The 15,781-nt window shown below is 54.4% G+C and overlaps 7 protein-coding genes across 7 annotated transcripts; 4 read left to right on the plus strand and 3 right to left on the minus strand.

The window, feature by feature from the left end:
- Positions 1–607: 607 nt before the first annotated feature.
- On the plus strand, positions 608–3,650 carry Aspvir_002685 (uncharacterized protein; the record flags this gene model as incomplete). The annotated part of the gene is made up of 4 exons (XM_043274283.1): positions 608–833; positions 884–2,742; positions 2,794–2,856; positions 2,913–3,650. The coding sequence occupies 4 exons, from the start codon at positions 608–610 to the stop codon at positions 3,648–3,650; spliced, it is 2,886 nt and encodes a 961-aa protein (XP_043130218.1).
- A 555-nt stretch (positions 3,651–4,205) lies between these two features.
- Positions 4,206–7,719, minus strand: Aspvir_002686 (DUF3591 domain-containing protein; the record flags this gene model as incomplete). The annotated part of the gene is made up of 4 exons (XM_043274284.1): positions 4,206–4,293; positions 4,352–4,531; positions 4,600–4,656; positions 4,712–7,719. The coding sequence occupies 4 exons, from the start codon at positions 7,717–7,719 to the stop codon at positions 4,206–4,208; spliced, it is 3,333 nt and encodes a 1,110-aa protein (XP_043130219.1).
- Positions 7,720–8,245: 526 nt separating this feature from the next.
- Positions 8,246–9,121, minus strand: Aspvir_002687 (RNA methyltransferase; the record flags this gene model as incomplete). Its single annotated transcript, XM_043274285.1, has 4 exons — positions 8,246–8,487; positions 8,549–8,841; positions 8,890–8,988; positions 9,039–9,121. 4 exons carry the CDS (start codon positions 9,119–9,121, stop codon positions 8,246–8,248), a joined length of 717 nt encoding a protein of 238 aa, XP_043130220.1.
- A 264-nt stretch (positions 9,122–9,385) lies between these two features.
- Positions 9,386–10,547, plus strand: Aspvir_002688 (putative Golgi reassembly stacking protein; the record flags this gene model as incomplete). Its single annotated transcript, XM_043274286.1, has 3 exons — positions 9,386–9,559; positions 9,610–9,693; positions 9,744–10,547. 3 exons carry the CDS (start codon positions 9,386–9,388, stop codon positions 10,545–10,547), a joined length of 1,062 nt encoding a protein of 353 aa, XP_043130221.1.
- A 208-nt stretch (positions 10,548–10,755) lies between these two features.
- Positions 10,756–11,610, minus strand: Aspvir_002689 (MICOS complex subunit MIC26/MIC27; the record flags this gene model as incomplete). Its single annotated transcript, XM_043274287.1, has 3 exons — positions 10,756–11,376; positions 11,442–11,534; positions 11,584–11,610. The coding sequence occupies 3 exons, from the start codon at positions 11,608–11,610 to the stop codon at positions 10,756–10,758; spliced, it is 741 nt and encodes a 246-aa protein (XP_043130222.1).
- Positions 11,611–11,884: 274 nt separating this feature from the next.
- Positions 11,885–14,290, plus strand: Aspvir_002690 (mitochondrial intermediate peptidase; the record flags this gene model as incomplete). Its single annotated transcript, XM_043274288.1, has 1 exon — positions 11,885–14,290. The coding sequence occupies one exon, from the start codon at positions 11,885–11,887 to the stop codon at positions 14,288–14,290; it is 2,406 nt and encodes an 801-aa protein (XP_043130223.1).
- Positions 14,291–15,005: 715 nt separating this feature from the next.
- On the plus strand, positions 15,006–15,668 carry Aspvir_002691 (uncharacterized protein; the record flags this gene model as incomplete). The annotated part of the gene is made up of 1 exon (XM_043274289.1): positions 15,006–15,668. One exon carries the CDS (start codon positions 15,006–15,008, stop codon positions 15,666–15,668), a length of 663 nt encoding a protein of 220 aa, XP_043130224.1.
- Between the last annotated feature and the right edge of the window lie 113 nt (positions 15,669–15,781).

Consider the following 15,781-nt stretch of genomic DNA (forward strand, 5'->3'; position numbering starts at 1 on the left):
TGTCACCATCTGTCCACATTGGCATCCCACTGTTCATATATTGTCTTTTGTTTTATTGTCCAAAAAGGTGTTCAGGGGTTTTTTGTTTGAATTCTGAATTCCTGTGATATCCGACTTGTTTTTTACTGCACTCGCTACGCCATGCATCTAGCAGGGATGAGGATATTGCATGGAGTCCAAATCTCTTACTCGTCTATACAAGTGTGCCTCGACTTGATGTATAACTCAATGATAGATTTGGATCTTATCTCTTTGTCCCTTCTACTAACCCTCTGTAATTACTTAGCGTCAGATTATCGGCCAAAGACGCTGCTTCCCTTGCGTCTTTGCGTCTCCCTTTCGTAGTCTTGCCTACCACGGTTGTCCTTTCCTCTTATTATACTTCAACAAGCCCGCCCCCCTCCTATCCGTCCTCTTCTCAACTTCAACTGCTCAACACCAGAACATCCCCGTTTGATAGCCTGCATGGTTTATCGGATCTTTATACATTCCTTCATTCATTGTACCGGCCGTACTATCGTTATTCGTTCGACGCTGGTATTGTCCATAGCACCGTATACATGTCTTTCGCTCTCGACTAAAGCCTCGGAGGTTGGCTCTGGAAAACATGGCACACCAGGCTAGTTCAGAGGAAGCTGGTGGCTGTCAAGCTGTTAACGACACTGTTGAGCGCGGTGTCAGTTCTTGTCTGTCTTCCCATGATCAGAAGGTCTCGGAAGAGATATCCCATCCTTCAGCAGCTGAGCACATCAGTCGAGGTAGCATCAGCGCGCGTCTCAAGCGCAACAGTTCCAAGCTCCTATCGTTACTAGGTCTTCGCAGCTCATCCAACGGTACGTTGCCCCGGCATAAACGATTAGAGACTTGCTAATAGACAAATCAGCTGGAAAATCTCAGCCCAGGGAAGGGGAGACTTTCATCCATCAAACTAATCCCGCTGAATCCTCTCAATCCTCTGGCTCATACGCAACTAAAGACGTTTACAGTTGCCGCGGCACACAATCTAGGGAGTGTCCCTGCGTTCGTACTGCGGAAATTTCAGCTCAGGGCAGCTCCAGCACTTTGCTCGACTCATCCAAAGACCGGATCCATACATGCGAGAAGGTTGCTGAAGGCACAGACTTTCAGCCGCGTCTTCTGAAGACCGATGTTGTCGAGTCGACCCATCTTCCCACCTTTGATACTCGTCGCACCAACTCAACTTCGGCCGTCTTGACTGATATCGTCGCATACAAACTCTCAACTGCATTTGGATATCCGACTGTCATCCGCCGCTCACATCTGCGATCGCGACCAAATATTTCAGCTGTTCACTTCGTGACTCCGCAGCAGCCTCTCAGCAAGCAAGGTGATGGCGCCGACGATGCCCGACGTAGCGACGACCCGTCAACTTCTCCCTGTGACAGCGGCTCACCCATGAGCACAAACTCTACTCCTCCAACCTCCGAAGAACCGTCTTCCTTTGCAGATGGTTGGAAACAATCGCCGCAGAACGTGCCGCAGAAACATCAGCGCCTATCCCTTCCAGACCAGGGACCTCCCAGAATCCTGACCCCGATTCAGGAGTCGCCGAATGTTACACCATCTATTTACACTGTGGAGGCGGCTGCAAACGCAAAAATATTCTTCGAAACATATTTCAACACCATCTTTCACAGCGGGGATTCGCGCTTGGAACGTCAAATCGAGCTCGAAAGATGCATCCATAAATCCCCACTCGCCCCAGAGGAGAAGGCCAGAGCAAGAAAAAATTGGCTTGAGCAAGAAAGAGAACATCTACGTCAATACCGTCTACTCAAGTCTCGCCCTCACCGCACCCGCCGCAATGAGACAGTTGCCCTGGCTGGCTACGAAGTGGTCAAAGTTCTTGGCCGAGGAAGCTTTGGCGTGGTCCGTCTGGTAAAGGAGAAAAGACTCAAAGATGGTTCAGGCTTTCGCATCAGCGAAGGTTCATCATCTTCCTTCAGAAAGGATCGCTTTAATTCCCTGCGGTCAGCTCTTAGTGGAGCCGAGCGTGATCATCGACGTCCCATGACCCGTGCAACGAAAGATGTCTTTGCCATGAAAGTAATACGGAAATCAGTGATGATACGCAACTGTCAAGAGGGTCATTTGCGGGCAGAGAGAGACTTTCTCGTTGCTTCGGCGAAGTCTCGCTGGGTAGTTCCCTTGATCGCAAGCTTCCAGGACCACAATTACCTCTACTTGATAATGGACTACATGGTGGGCGGGGATTTCCTTGGCCTCTTGATGCGAAGAAACATTCTGCCAGAGCACTTCACGAGGTGGTATGCTGCCGAAATGATACTCTGTATCGAGGAGGCTCATAAACTTCGATGGATTCACCGGGATGTCAAGCCAGACAACTTCTTGATCTCAGCCTCTGGTCATATGAAGATTTCTGACTTTGGTCTAGCTTTTGACGGTCACTGGGCGCATGATCAAGCCTATTACAACGACCACCGGTACTCCTTGCTTGAAAAGCTGGGAATTCAGATTGACGGCGACAGAGAAGACAGGGAGGAACAGAAGTCACCAGATGCATCAAAGAATCACAATGATCTCAAGCCCAACTGGAATCCACCGTCAATCAATGTATTAGACTGGCGTGACAATAACCAGAAGCGCAGATTTGCCCGTAGCATCGTTGGCACCAGCCAGTACATGGCTCCGGAAATCATCCGAGGAGAATCGTACGACGGGCGATGCGACTGGTGGAGTGTAGGCATCATAATATACGAGGTACTTCAATCCAAGATAGGATCAAGATTGCTTCTAATGCACGCTGAACAGTGCCTCTATGGATTCACCCCGTTTGCCTCCATGGACCGGCAGGAGACCAAGTGGAAGATCCATGTGAGTTACTCGGACACATCAGATAGAGAGCGTCCATGGGCTGACAGTTTCCCAAGCACCATGTGCAAACATTGTTTTTTCCTGCAGAGAGACCTGCCGATCTGATGGTATCCACGGAGGCAATCGACCTCATCAATTGCCTACTCCAGGATAAGGAGTACCGCCTATCCTCGAGCAAGTACAAGGTCAATGAATCGTCGATCTTGCCACTCAACCTGAGACGTTCTGTTCTTTTTGATGACAGCAGCAACCGGAACTACCAAGGCTTCTACGTGTACGCGGACGATGCCGGGGACATCAAGGCACATCCCTTCTTCCATGGCATCAACTGGCGTACACATCATCTGACCGAACCGCCGTTCATCCCCAAAGTAGATGGCTGGGAAGATACTCGTTATTTCGATGACAATGAAGACTCCATGGGCAACGATGATGTTTCTCTTACCTCGGAGGAAAATCAAGGGCAAGATGAGGTCGACGTAGGTCACGCTCACGAACCAGGTCTCGAAAAAGTGCAATCGCAGCAAATAGGCAGCCCGCCAGGTAAGAAGGACGGTGCCGAGCCTGCAAAGAAGAACAAGAACCGTAAGAAGGACAAACACAAGCGGAGAAGACCACGAGACAAGTTACTGCGTGACCCGAGAGTGGGTAAAACAGTTCTCGACATTCGCAAGCGAGGTGCATTTCTAGGCTACACATACCGGCGGCCAAATGCAGTCGCACTGGCACTGGTTCCTGAACGGGGGCGATCAATCTTTAGACGGGGAGACTTGTCGGAATTGTGTGGATATTGACGTATTCACAGCCCTTGGGTGGCGAGGCATCAGTTTATTCGATTGTCGAAAAGCAGTTTTCAGCTGCAGTCAAGCCATATGAAGTCCAGTCCAGGGCTCCCTCCTGTATCCTTACCTACATTTATATATAAGTGGCAAACTGAGCGCCAGAAATCGTATGGGCTTGCGTCTGCGTTTTCATATTCTACCGAGTGGCTCTATCAAATTGCCGTAGAACTTTTCATAGGACAGAACGCACCGTAGTTGTCATTTGAGTAATACATGATCAAAGGACACGACTGCGAGGTAGATGTAGAAAGTTGAATCATGCTACCATAAGGGACCATACACCCAGCCACCCAACAATGCTCCAAACCCAAGGTATCTAGAATTTTTCATGCCCAGACAAAAGTGGAGGGTCATCATCTGCGTAAAGGGCAAAAAGATGTTTGTTTTCATGCAAAGTAAAGAAAAATGACAGATACAATGCAACCGATCCTTAGGGGTATCATTGAGACAATTTGTTTGCCGAAAACAAGGAAAATAGCGCGAGTTCGATATCAGTACGATATCAGATCAGATGGCAGGAGGAGCACCCATGGCGAACGCAGAGTCACTGACGCGATCTTCGGGTTTCATAGTCCCGTTCAGCAGGGGACAGAGCCTATACTCCTGTTAGTTAACCCACTAGGTAAAAGGCAAGGTGGAGATAGGAAACGCACTTCTTGTTGGTCTTGATATGACCGACTTGGCCGCAGTTGGCGCATTTGCGCTGGGTTCCAGCTGCCTTGGCGCCGTCAGCCGGGGAATCGCCTGTCGATCCCTTGTAGGCGCCCTTTTGCTTCTCGCGCGCGAAACGGCGTTCCTTGTTGCGGTTGAGACGGCTGAGTTCGTTTTCGAGGCTGTAAGGGAAGACAACGGGTTAGTTTGCTTAGTGGATCAAAGAGGGGCAGACGGGGAGGGGACGTACAGCTTCTTATTGCGAGCATCGATCTCAGGATCGCCGGTGGGTTGGAGGGATTCGAGTCTAGAATTTGTCATTAGTATATGGAGAGTAAGGAGAGAATTGGCGGCAAACGTACTTGGTGGTCAAAGCTTCCATTTTATGACGATGCTGCATGTAGTGTCGAATGACGCGCGGATCCCACACAGTCGTCTCTTTCTGGACGATTTCGCCCCTCTCATCTCTGAACTGCCGGACGATACGCAAGACCTTGCCTTTCTGGTCTGCCATGCTGATCTTGCTGAACTGACTGGTTGTTTCGTCATCGCGACGATTGGGCGCCGGGGTTGGAGCTTCCGAGCGCGGTGTGGGTTTGCTGAATTCCTCTTCCATTTCGCGATCGATGTCGCTTTCGTCGTCGGAGTGTTCCACCGTTGAGGACAGACTGGCCTTCTGGGCGTCCCAGATTCGGCGGATGGATGTCTCATACGACTTTTGCTGTCTCGCAACGTTGTAGCTGTGGCCGCCCAGCTCCTTCAATCGCTGGGCATCCAACTTGTCTTCCACACTCTCTCCGATGGCCTTGAACCCGCCCTTCATGGAGGTCTTGATGAAACTGAAACCTTCGCCACGGCCGGTAGGATCACCTTCTCCATGCAGTCTCAGCATCGCCTTGCCCTGGGATGCTAAGAGGAAGTTACGGGTTGCCTTCCAAGGTGCCATCTGTTGCTCAAAGCTTTCGCCTTCGCCGTCCTCATCCTCGTCGCCTCCAGTCTCCGCGTCATTTCCGTAGCCCGTATCATAGAGGTGCTGCTGGCCGACCTGCATGGCTTCAAGGAGACAAACATCCTCCGGTTGGACCCATGAGCGGATCGTATCAGACTCGGGGACTGGCTCCAACGGCACCCAGTACTTTGAGTCCTTGTCGTGCTGAAGAAAGTCCTTCACTTTCTGACGGTTCTGCATGTCGCTTGTGCCTGGTATATGGGCGGTGACATCGCTTATCGCCAGCCTCAAGTCCGGACTCTTCTTGAGCAGTCGATACACAAGCATCTTCATGCGATTCTTTGCAACAGTGGTGACCTTTCGCGAGTGAGGACCAGGGACATCAACAGATGGGAACTGCTGTCCCGCGACATATAGATGCTCAATGTTCCGCAGATAGTAGTCACTGCCACCGGTGCCGGTGCTGCTGCGTACAACAAGGAAATCCGTAGATCGTGGTTGATGCTGGAAAAGCGGAGCGCGATACATGGAGTTGGAGATGGTCGGTGTAACCTCTCCGGGATCAACATGACCAAAGATGGAGAAGGGACTCTTGTCCTGAGGGAGGAGGACGACCGTCTCGCCTATCTCGGCTTTTGGACGTGTAGAGTCCTCCATGCTCTTTCTGCGATAGTAGTTGATAAATCGATTTGACATGCCAAAATTGGACAACATGAAGGGACTCTCTTCGGAGTACTCCACCAACAGCACGTTGGAGTTGTCGGCCATAGACAATGCCTTGGTAGAGTCGTATAGAGTCTTGGCGTCCTTGCCCTTTTGATGCTTGCGCTTGATGTACGCGGGATTTTTGAACCAGCAGGTCTGACCGGCCCGAAAGGACATGGCCGGACGGTGGAAAGATCTGGCTTCGGCTTTGGCCAGCTCGGTCTTGTAGTAGGGCCACTGCAGACGAAGGGCGGGCATACTGTGTTCGAGAGTGACATTGCCAAGCGTGCTGCGAATTTTGTTCTGATGATTCTGCTTGAGCATGTCGTATGCCTGATCGTTGGAAATGTTGTAGCGCGATGAGAGACGCCGGGTAACGTTGACATCCATTTCTTCCCGATTGAGGTCGCCCAAAGCCTTGGGTTTCGGGGCAACGGCCTCGGGACCGCGCTCATCAAGAAGGATGAACGGGTCGTTCATGTCGATTGTCACCTTCTTAGCGATCCGCATGGTAGCTTGTTCTGGGTCATCGAGCAGAGGCAGGTCGATGTGAGAGAGCGCAATCACGTCCATGGGATCTCGACCGAGCTTGCGCTTCTTTGCCGGACGGGTGGTCTCCGCAAGCCAGTCCTCCTCATCAGCAGACTCCACAGCGTCCTTGGCAGGCTCTTCGTCAATGTCCATGATGGAGATATCATCCTTGATATCCCAGTCAGAGCACACGACACGGAGATCCTGCAGTGTGACGCCACCAGGCAGAACTTCGTCAGTATCGGTGTCATGGTCAACCTCGTCCCTGGATTCGATCGGCTCCTCTTCTTGGGCAACCTCGGCGATGGTGACTATTCCTAGAGGCTCCGCATCAAGAGACCGCTTATGCGACTGACCCCCTGCCTTGAAAATTCTCTCCTGATCTTGTGACAGTTCGATATGTACTTTGCTCGGCAGGACGGGCTTGGGAGGTTTTGGTGGCTGCTTGCCGAGGAAGAAAGCCTTCTTGTGTGGGATGAGTTCGAGAAAGCGAGGGAGAGCTTTGCGATCGAACTTGGGGAACAAAGAGTGTAACAGTTCCTCCACATTCTCCGGAGGTGCCGGCGGGTTATCCGGACCGTATGCCGACATGGCAAACAGGGCTTGCTGGAGTTTCCATGCTCGGAGAGCCGCAGGATCCATGTCCTCCGCAGTAGGGGTCACGGTTCCATCATCCTCAAACGGTTCTTCTTCTTCATCCTCCTCCATCACCATCGGCTTGGGTTCCGGCGCGAGCGGTTCGGCAGGCTTGACTGGGACGGGTGGCTTGGTCTCTCCCTCTTCTTCGAAGAACAGATCTCGGGTGGGATCCATCTGCGTTGGCCCAGGCGAGGACGGTCCCTCGCCAAAGAGATCGTCGAGGTCATCGCCCGGGCCTTTCTGCTCCTCGCGATCCCCAAAGAGGTCATCCTCCGCTTCGAACAAACCCTTCTCCTGATCGTCCGCAACCGCCGCTACGTCCTCTGTGGCAAATTCGCCCGTTCGCTCTTCTTCTTCGGGAAGATCATCGTCGTCGATGTCTTCGTAATCGATCGCGTCGTCTGCTTTTTCGCCGGGTTCCAACTCTCGCGTCAAGAAATCGAACGACACGCCGCCTTCCCCGAAAGGTCCGTTCATCTGGCGCATCACATTGTCAAAGTCCGCATCCTCGGGCTCGGCGGACCCCGGACCTGTTGCATGAGGCATTTTGAAGGCGGTGGGAAGAGAGCGTATATTCTGAGGGAAATCGAGTAGGTGCGCTGTCGGTAGAAGGCTGTAAGACACAGGCCGATAGAAACAAACGAGGACCCGAGAAAGCGAGAGTAGCGCCTCGTAGGTACCGAGACCTGCTCTACCGGCGGAAGGAGTCGCAGTCGACCTGTGTCAGTGAAGTGAGGTGTAAACGATGGAAGAGTGTTGGCTGGGAGAGATATGAACTTGACTGCGGCGATAATCACGAGGCACGAGGGTGGGCAGACGGCGCTAGTCCGCATCTGGCAATCAGCTCACACGGCCCTCATTCACTTTGGCAACCAGCCTAAGCTATAGAAGACTTGAAATAGGCTATAAACAGTGGTTTGATTGGCTTCAGAATCAAGTACTGGGGTGGCATGTTTTACAGCGGTCGCAGCGACGGCAGCATTGTAGGTTGAGTTCAGATTTCCTTCCTCCGCATAGTTCGGCAGGATGAGCATTCAGCTATAATACATGTCTCGAGAGAAAGTGAAGAACGTCAAAGATCAAAGCCACCATAGTATATACACAACGCTTTACTGGCTCCTTCCATGCAATAATGCACCACGGGAGCTTTTTCGCCGTCTTTGACCAGTTTCGCCAGCTGCCTCACATCAGAAGTTCGAGGAAGATACAGAACGATGTATTCTGTGAACAAGGAGTACTCGGTGTACAGCGTTTTGAGGGAGTAGGGTTCCATGGTCCGTAGATTGAACACTTCATCCGAACGATACCCAGGGCCTGCAGGACGGGTTAGACAGCTGCATGACCAGACCGGCGAAGGAAAAAGGGAAATACATACCACCCCATGGGGGACTTGCAAAGATGATGCTATATGGAGCGAGTTCCTTGAGCTGATTCTTCAGTATAGAGAAGCAGTCACCCTCAAACCATGTAATCTTGTCCGCCACGCCGTAGACCTGGGCATTATGTTTGGCACACTGCAAGACGGCGGGGTTCTTCTCGATAGCGTAGATTCGTTTCCATTTGCCTGTTCGGGCAAACGCGATGGTATTCCCACCTGCGCCAGCAAAAGCGTCTACTAGGATACTGCGTCCTGCGGGTGCTGATTGGGCGATATCCTCTGCTATCTTGCTGATGGGGTTTAGTAGTAGCATGAGCAAGCTTCAGCAGGGGACGAACTTGGCGACGGGTTCTGGTGTCACACCAAACCAGGCATCGTCGGTTAGCCAGATGCCTTCATCGTATCTCGAGAATATCTTGTATCGTTGCGCCCAGTAACTAGAACATCAGCAGTGGACAATGACTGAGGATCAGTCAGTACTACATACTTCTGAATATCCCACGGCACTTCACCAATGTGATTGTAGTGATGAACCTCGGGCGGAGCTTCATCCGTAGAATTGCTCGCCATTTTAGGTAGATCAAATAAGAGACAGGAAGTCAGGTCCCATGTTCTGGTGTGCTGGACAAGCAGTTCATCAAGAAAAGGTGATAAGTTGTAGATCTGCCTCTCTATCGATAACCGATAAAGGCGCGTTCCTGATCAGACGGTGTTTGTTTTGTTTGCAGCCCACCGGACAAGACAGGTCTCCATACCAGCATCACCTTGGGCAGCTGGTTGCCAACTTTCAGTCCCCCTCCTTCTCTGTAGACCAGCAAATACAGAAGGGGAGCCATGTTTGGAGCGCTGAACAGATTCATCGGACGACTGGACGCGGAGCCCGTCCAGCACCCGCGGACTCCCACCGGAGACAACGCATTTGGCTTCCAGGTCCTCCGCAACAAAGACCCCGAGCTACCTCTGGAGCCGTGGTTTGATTTCATTGTTGGAATCAACGGACATCCTATCGTATGTGTATCGACATTTATCCTCGTCTGAGCTAACCGGGCTGGCTGCAGGAGGATCCCGACCCGAACCTCTTCGCAACCGAAGTGCGCAACTGCGCAGGGACAAGCGTCACATTCGAGATCTGGAGTGCAAAGGTTCGCATAGAGTCGACTTCTACTACAAAGTACTATACTAACTGATACAGGGCCAAAAAACACACACTGTCTCCCTACCGGTACCCCCATCGAATCCCACACTCGGTCTCGCCTTACAACTAGCCCCCCTTTCCTCGACACAACATATCTGGCATGTGCTGTCCATTCCATCCCCGCTGAGCCCAGCCTACCGCGCCGGGCTCCTCCCGCACTCAGACTACATTATCGGGACGCCCAGCGGGACATTACGAGGCGATGCGGCGCTGGGGGAGTTGGTGGAAGACCATCTGAACCGGACCCTGGTGCTCTGGGTATACAACAGCGAATTCGACGTGGTCAGAGAGGTGGAGCTGGTCCCGACTCGGGGCTGGGGCGGCGAAGGCGCGCTCGGCGCAGAACTAGGCTACGGGGCCCTGCACCGGTTACCTGTCGGGCTAGGCGAGGAGGTCGAGGGCCCAGGCGAGGTCGTCTTCGAGACGAGAGAAGACGGCACCTCGGCGCCGATGACGCATGCCACGGATGCTAGCCGGACAGCAGACGCCGGCGCAGGAAGCTTCCTGGTACCAGCGAACATGACCTCGCCTCCGCCGTTATCTGCTCCCAACAGGGCCTTGTCGTCCGCGTCGCCGTCGAATAACCGGTCCCCTGCAACGCGGCGAGGCGGCCGAACACGTCATATGGGCGTCTCGCCCAGCCTGGCGTTCGACGAGTACTTTGCCGAGGGAGAGCAGAAGAKCAAGGAGCAGGATTATATCCCGTCGCGGAAAGGGACTCCCTTGCCTCCGCCGCCCAAGGCCGGAGTCGCGTCGCCTCCTGCTGGTAGTCCGGCGCCGGCCGAGGATCAAGAGGGTTAGCGGTCAATTATACCATATTTAGAATAATCCAGTAATCATTCATCCGGTAATAACAAGATCTCTGCAAAGACAGAAAACAGACGCCCGAATATTTCAGATCTAGTGACGGCTAAGAGTACAATGCAATGAGGGTTTGTGAGCACCCTCAGCCCGTATACAGCACAGGCAAGCTGATCGTTGCCAGAGAGTTAAAAAAAAAGTACAGAGGTTAATGTCCCTTGCTCACCAACTCCTCCAACTTCTTCCTCGTCTCACCGATCTTCTCCTCCATCCTCTGCCGGGCCATGCCGCTGTGCGCCACACCCGTGTGCCACAGGTACTCCGCCCTCTCACGGAGAGCCAGATGCTGCTCGGCCACGACAGGCACCTTCTTCTCATACTCCCATACCAGGTCGGAGACGTTCCGCATCGTCACGGGCAACAGGGTCCAAGCAGCCACGGTACCAAAGGCCAGCGGTGAGAGCGTGCGGAGGAAGATGCCGCGGTTCCGGGAGACGATGGAGCCGGCCATGGCGGCGACGACGACGTAGACGCCGCCGGGGAGGAGGCGCTCGCCGGATTCGGGCGAGGGGGCCAGCGAGGCGATGGTGTTGGTGAAGGCGTTCTCGATGTGCAGGGCGCGGGAGAGGAAGTCGTTGAAGCTGTTCTCGGCGGCGAGGGAGTGGCTGTAGAGGAAGAGACGGGCCTGGCGGACTTGGGCCGTCAGGATGTCGGTCGGGGTAGGCGAGGGGGACGAAGGGGGAGTTGGTCTGCGGGTGGGAGGGAGCTGGGGGGTGGCCCTGGTGGGTTCGGGAATGTCGGCTGGGAAGTCATCGTAGATGGGTTTTTTCTGTAGACGTTAGTCATCTCGAAGATGTGCAAGCGTGTTAGGTATCGGCACAGCCAGGAACGTACGTTGTCCAAAGGCTCTTCGGCGTATGCAGTCCGCCTGGGATACAGGGCTACGCCTCCAGCCAGAAGGGTGGCTGCGATTGGAGCAACAGCTCGCTGGACGAGTTAGCAGGTAGCAAGAGAAAAACGGGAAAAGGGAACTCACCTGCTGGAACATTGGCCGGAATGACATCCTGACGGAAAGAGGTCAATCAATGCCAACGGTTGGGGGAGAGCAAGGAGAGAAAGAGGGTGGAGGTGATGGTGAACAGGAAGTATCGAGGTTGACGTTGGAGCTGCCAAGCCTTTTTCTTTTCGCGGCTGTTTGGCTGGCCCGATCCTCTCCGTCATCGTCCCCGCTGTTTGCCCACTTCATCCTCAGATACCTCTCTATGTCTTCTTGTGAATAGTTTATTATATCGTCTATCGATGTTAAATTTACAGGTTCTCTGCCTGGTCAACTCGCCATGAAAGACCAACTACTGCTGCCGCTGCGGGGTCGGCCATGGACATGCCGAAAGTGCCTGCAACGCCTACAGCTACATCAACTCCAGACTCGTCGCTCCTTTGAGACGGCAGCATCGCCGTTCCCCCGACAGCTAGATTCTCTTCCGGCGGATTACTCACGGACAAAAACCGTCGATGACAATACGCTTCGCCGAGTGTTCGACTCCCAACAGTTCTGGCGTGAGTTCTCGCAGCAGCGGTCGGCCCAGCCCAAAGCGACGGGATTAGTCCAGAACCAATATCTGACGAGTCCGGATGGCTTTCGGACGTTCGCCAATGTATCGCTGCAGAAATGCCAGGCGATCGTGTCCAAGGTGCTGGCGGCCTCGACCCTCGAAGAATACCGGACGATGGCGCGGGATCTGGACCGGCTGAGCGACCTGCTGTGTCGCGTGATCGATCTGTCTGATTTCATCCGGGTGATCCATCCGGACCCGCAGGTACAGGAGGCCGCGACGCAGGCGTACGCGCTCATGTTCGAGTATATGAATGTGCTCAACACGACGACGGGGCTCAACGAGCAGCTGAAAAAGGCGGCGGCGAACCCCGAGGTGACGTCGCAGTGGTCGGAAGAGGAGAAGATCGTGGCGCAGATTCTGATCAAGGATTTTTCCAACTCGGCGATCCATATGCCGCCGCACGAGCGGCAGCGGTTTGTGAACCTGTCCAACGATATCAGCCAGCTGGGTTCGAGTTTCGTCAATGGCGCCGAGCCGGCCAAGTCGCACGTCAGTGTTGCTACCAACAGTCTCCGGGGGCTGGATCCGATCCTGGTGCAGCAGATCAAGCGGTGGAACCGGACGGCCGCGGTCCCGACGACGGGGATGATCCCACGGCTGGCGCTGCGGTCGGTGCATGACGAGAACGTGCGCAGGGAGGTCTATCTGGCGTCAAGGACTTCCAGCAAGCGACAGCTCCATCGGCTGGAGGAGTTGCTTCTCAAACGGGCGGAGCTGGCGAAGCTGTCGGGCTATGAGAGTTTCGCACACATGACCCTCAGCGACAAGATGGCCAAGAGTCCCGAGGCGGTCTCGAACTTTTTGACAGCCCTCGTGGATAGCAATCGGACGCTGGTCCGGGAGGAACTGTCGCAGCTGCAAGCCATGAAGGGAGCCCCGCTGCAGCCGTGGGATCACGCGTATTACGTTCACCAACGAGTGATGCAGTATTCGCAGGCGCGGCGGTCCCGCGAACTGAGTGCAGTTCCCGAGTTTTTCTCGTTGGGGACCGTCATGCAGGGTCTGTCGCGCCTGTTTGACCGGCTGTACGGGGTGCGGCTGGTGCCCCAGGAGCCCGCACCCGGGGAGACGTGGAACCCGGACGTACGACGGCTGGATGTGGTGGACGAGGCGGGCCGACACATTGCCGTCATCTACTGCGATCTGTTCTCGCGACCCAACAAGCACCCGAACCCGGCACACTTTACGTTGCGCTGCTCGCGGGAGATCTCGGCGGAGGAAGTGGCCGAATGCGCCTCGCTGGACCAGAGCTCGCACCCAAACGACGGGATGGCGACGGCGGTGCATCCGACCACCAAGACGCTGCGGCAGCTGCCGACGATCGCGCTGGTGTGCGATTTCCCGGAGCCCGGGGGGGCCAACGGCGGAGGCCGTCCGTCGCTACTGAGCGAGCACAGCGTGCGCACGCTGTTCCACGAGATGGGCCACGCGGTGCACTCGATCCTGGGCCAGACGCGCCTGCAATCGATCTCGGGGACGCGGTGCGCCACGGACTTTGCGGAGCTGCCGTCAGTGCTGATGGAGCATTTTGCGACGGCGCCGGCAGTCCTGTCGCTGTATGCGCGGCACTGGCGGACGGACGAGCCGCTGTCGGAGGGGATGATGCGGAGCATGGAGCGCGACCGGACGGCACACGGGTCGATCTACGGGGCGGTCGAGAACGAGGCACAGATCCTGATGGCGCTGGTGGACCAGACGTACCACTCGCGGCCGGCGGACGGGGGCCGCATCGACAGCACGGCGCTCTACCAGCAGGTCGCGCAGCAGCACTCGAGCCTGCCGGAGCCAGCGGACGTGACGCCGCCGACCTCCTGGCAAGGGTTCTTCGGGCATCTCTACGGCTACGGGGCCACGTACTACAGCTACATCTTCGACCGAGCGATCGCCAACAAGCTTTGGGTCGATGTGTTCGGGGAGGGCCGGCACGCGGTCGACCGGGCAGCGGGCGAGCGGTACAAGAACGAGGTGCTGCGGTGGGGAGGCGGACGCAGTGGATGGGAGTGCGTCGCCGGAGCGTTGGGCAGTGCGAATGAGTCGAATGCAGACGGACGATTAGTCGAAGGAGGGGACGAGGCGATGCGGGAGGTGGGTCGATGGGGACTGGGAAGAGACGGTGTATCTGGATAGCTACATATCGTATATACTACTGTACATATACATATAAACCGTTAGAACATAGGTAATAATTATCAGTCAAGTAGTACAAAGTGAGGGAGCAGCGGCAGTGCAACAATGATACTGCAAGGAAGAGGACAGAGTATTAGTATTATTATTATTATTATTACCACAGATCGTGTGACCTAACACAGGATCCAGTGAGTCTACCGATAGATTAATGCTCAGCAGCGACTGGATAGGTTTTATCACTCCTTCTGCGGTCTCACACAACAGGATCCACCATCTTCCTGGACAAGAAACAGACTATCTGCTGTTGTACCAAAAATATGCCCGGAAACAGTCCCAAGTCCCAACGTCCTGTGGTTCGTGTGTCCAAGGCGCTACACAAGCCACCGTCCTCACCCCTCTGTAGTAGTTCATGCAGCTATACTCCGTACCACTATATAGATAGTCTGTCCCACTATATAGAGAGAGCATGTGCCAGTCCTCCTCGGCTTCACTTCAAGTTATTATATTATGTTATATTATCATATCCTGTCAATAGACCTGAAATGAGGACAATATCACAGCATATCTACATTCCAGCATTGTTGACTTGGCCTTGTCTCATTCCCATTCCCATTCTCATTCCTGTCCTACTAGACAACTATATATAGATGCCTAGTCTACCACCCCTCAATCAAAAGAGACAGACAGACAGACAGACAGACAGACAGACAGGAAAATGCCCGAAATCCTCCTCCCAGACACAGCATCCATCACCTCCTCGACCGCCTCCTCCGACCACCAACAAGCGAGTCTCACCCGCCGCAAATCCCTCCCTCTGCGCCGCCTATCGGTCTGGCTCTCCCGCCGTATCTCCAGGCAGGGATTAAACGCCACCTACGATAGCAATTATACCCACGCCAACACCCACACCCACAATGACAACGACCGGCAAAAGATTATCTCTGACCTCAACCACCGCAAAAGGAAAGAGTACGAGGCAGAGCGCGATCTCTCCGAGGCCTATGCGGCGTATTGTCGGGCCTTTACGTCGGCGGGCCAGCACCTCCATCACCAGAACCGCAGGACGTGGATGATGGACGGCGAGGTGGATCTCACGATGATTTCCGAGGATTCCAGGTATGCACATCCCGAGGACGATGAGGAAGGTGTCCTCGATGAGAAACGGGTGCCACTACCCGCCGAACCCGAAGCTGTGCTATCACCGGTCCCCGAACTAGAGCCATCGCCGCCGCCTCACATCCTCACGCCGTCGCTCTACGTCGAGATGCGCCGGGCGGCCTGCGACAAGAAACGAGCCAGGCAACGGCTACGCCAACGCCGGCTGTGGTCGTGGTCGTGGTCGTGGTTCTCTCACATTCGTCACCGCGAGTCTCACTGACCGTCCTTTTAACTTTGGTGGCTCAGGCCAGTTGCCTTATCGTGATACCCCAATCCGCCGAATCATCGTTCGCATTATAATCCATAATGATAATAAATTTAGACACTAGAGTT

This window comes from Aspergillus viridinutans (genome assembly GCF_018404265.1).
Source record: "Aspergillus viridinutans IFM 47045 DNA, scaffold_12, whole genome shotgun sequence".
Taxonomy (NCBI): domain Eukaryota; kingdom Fungi; phylum Ascomycota; class Eurotiomycetes; order Eurotiales; family Aspergillaceae; genus Aspergillus; species Aspergillus viridinutans.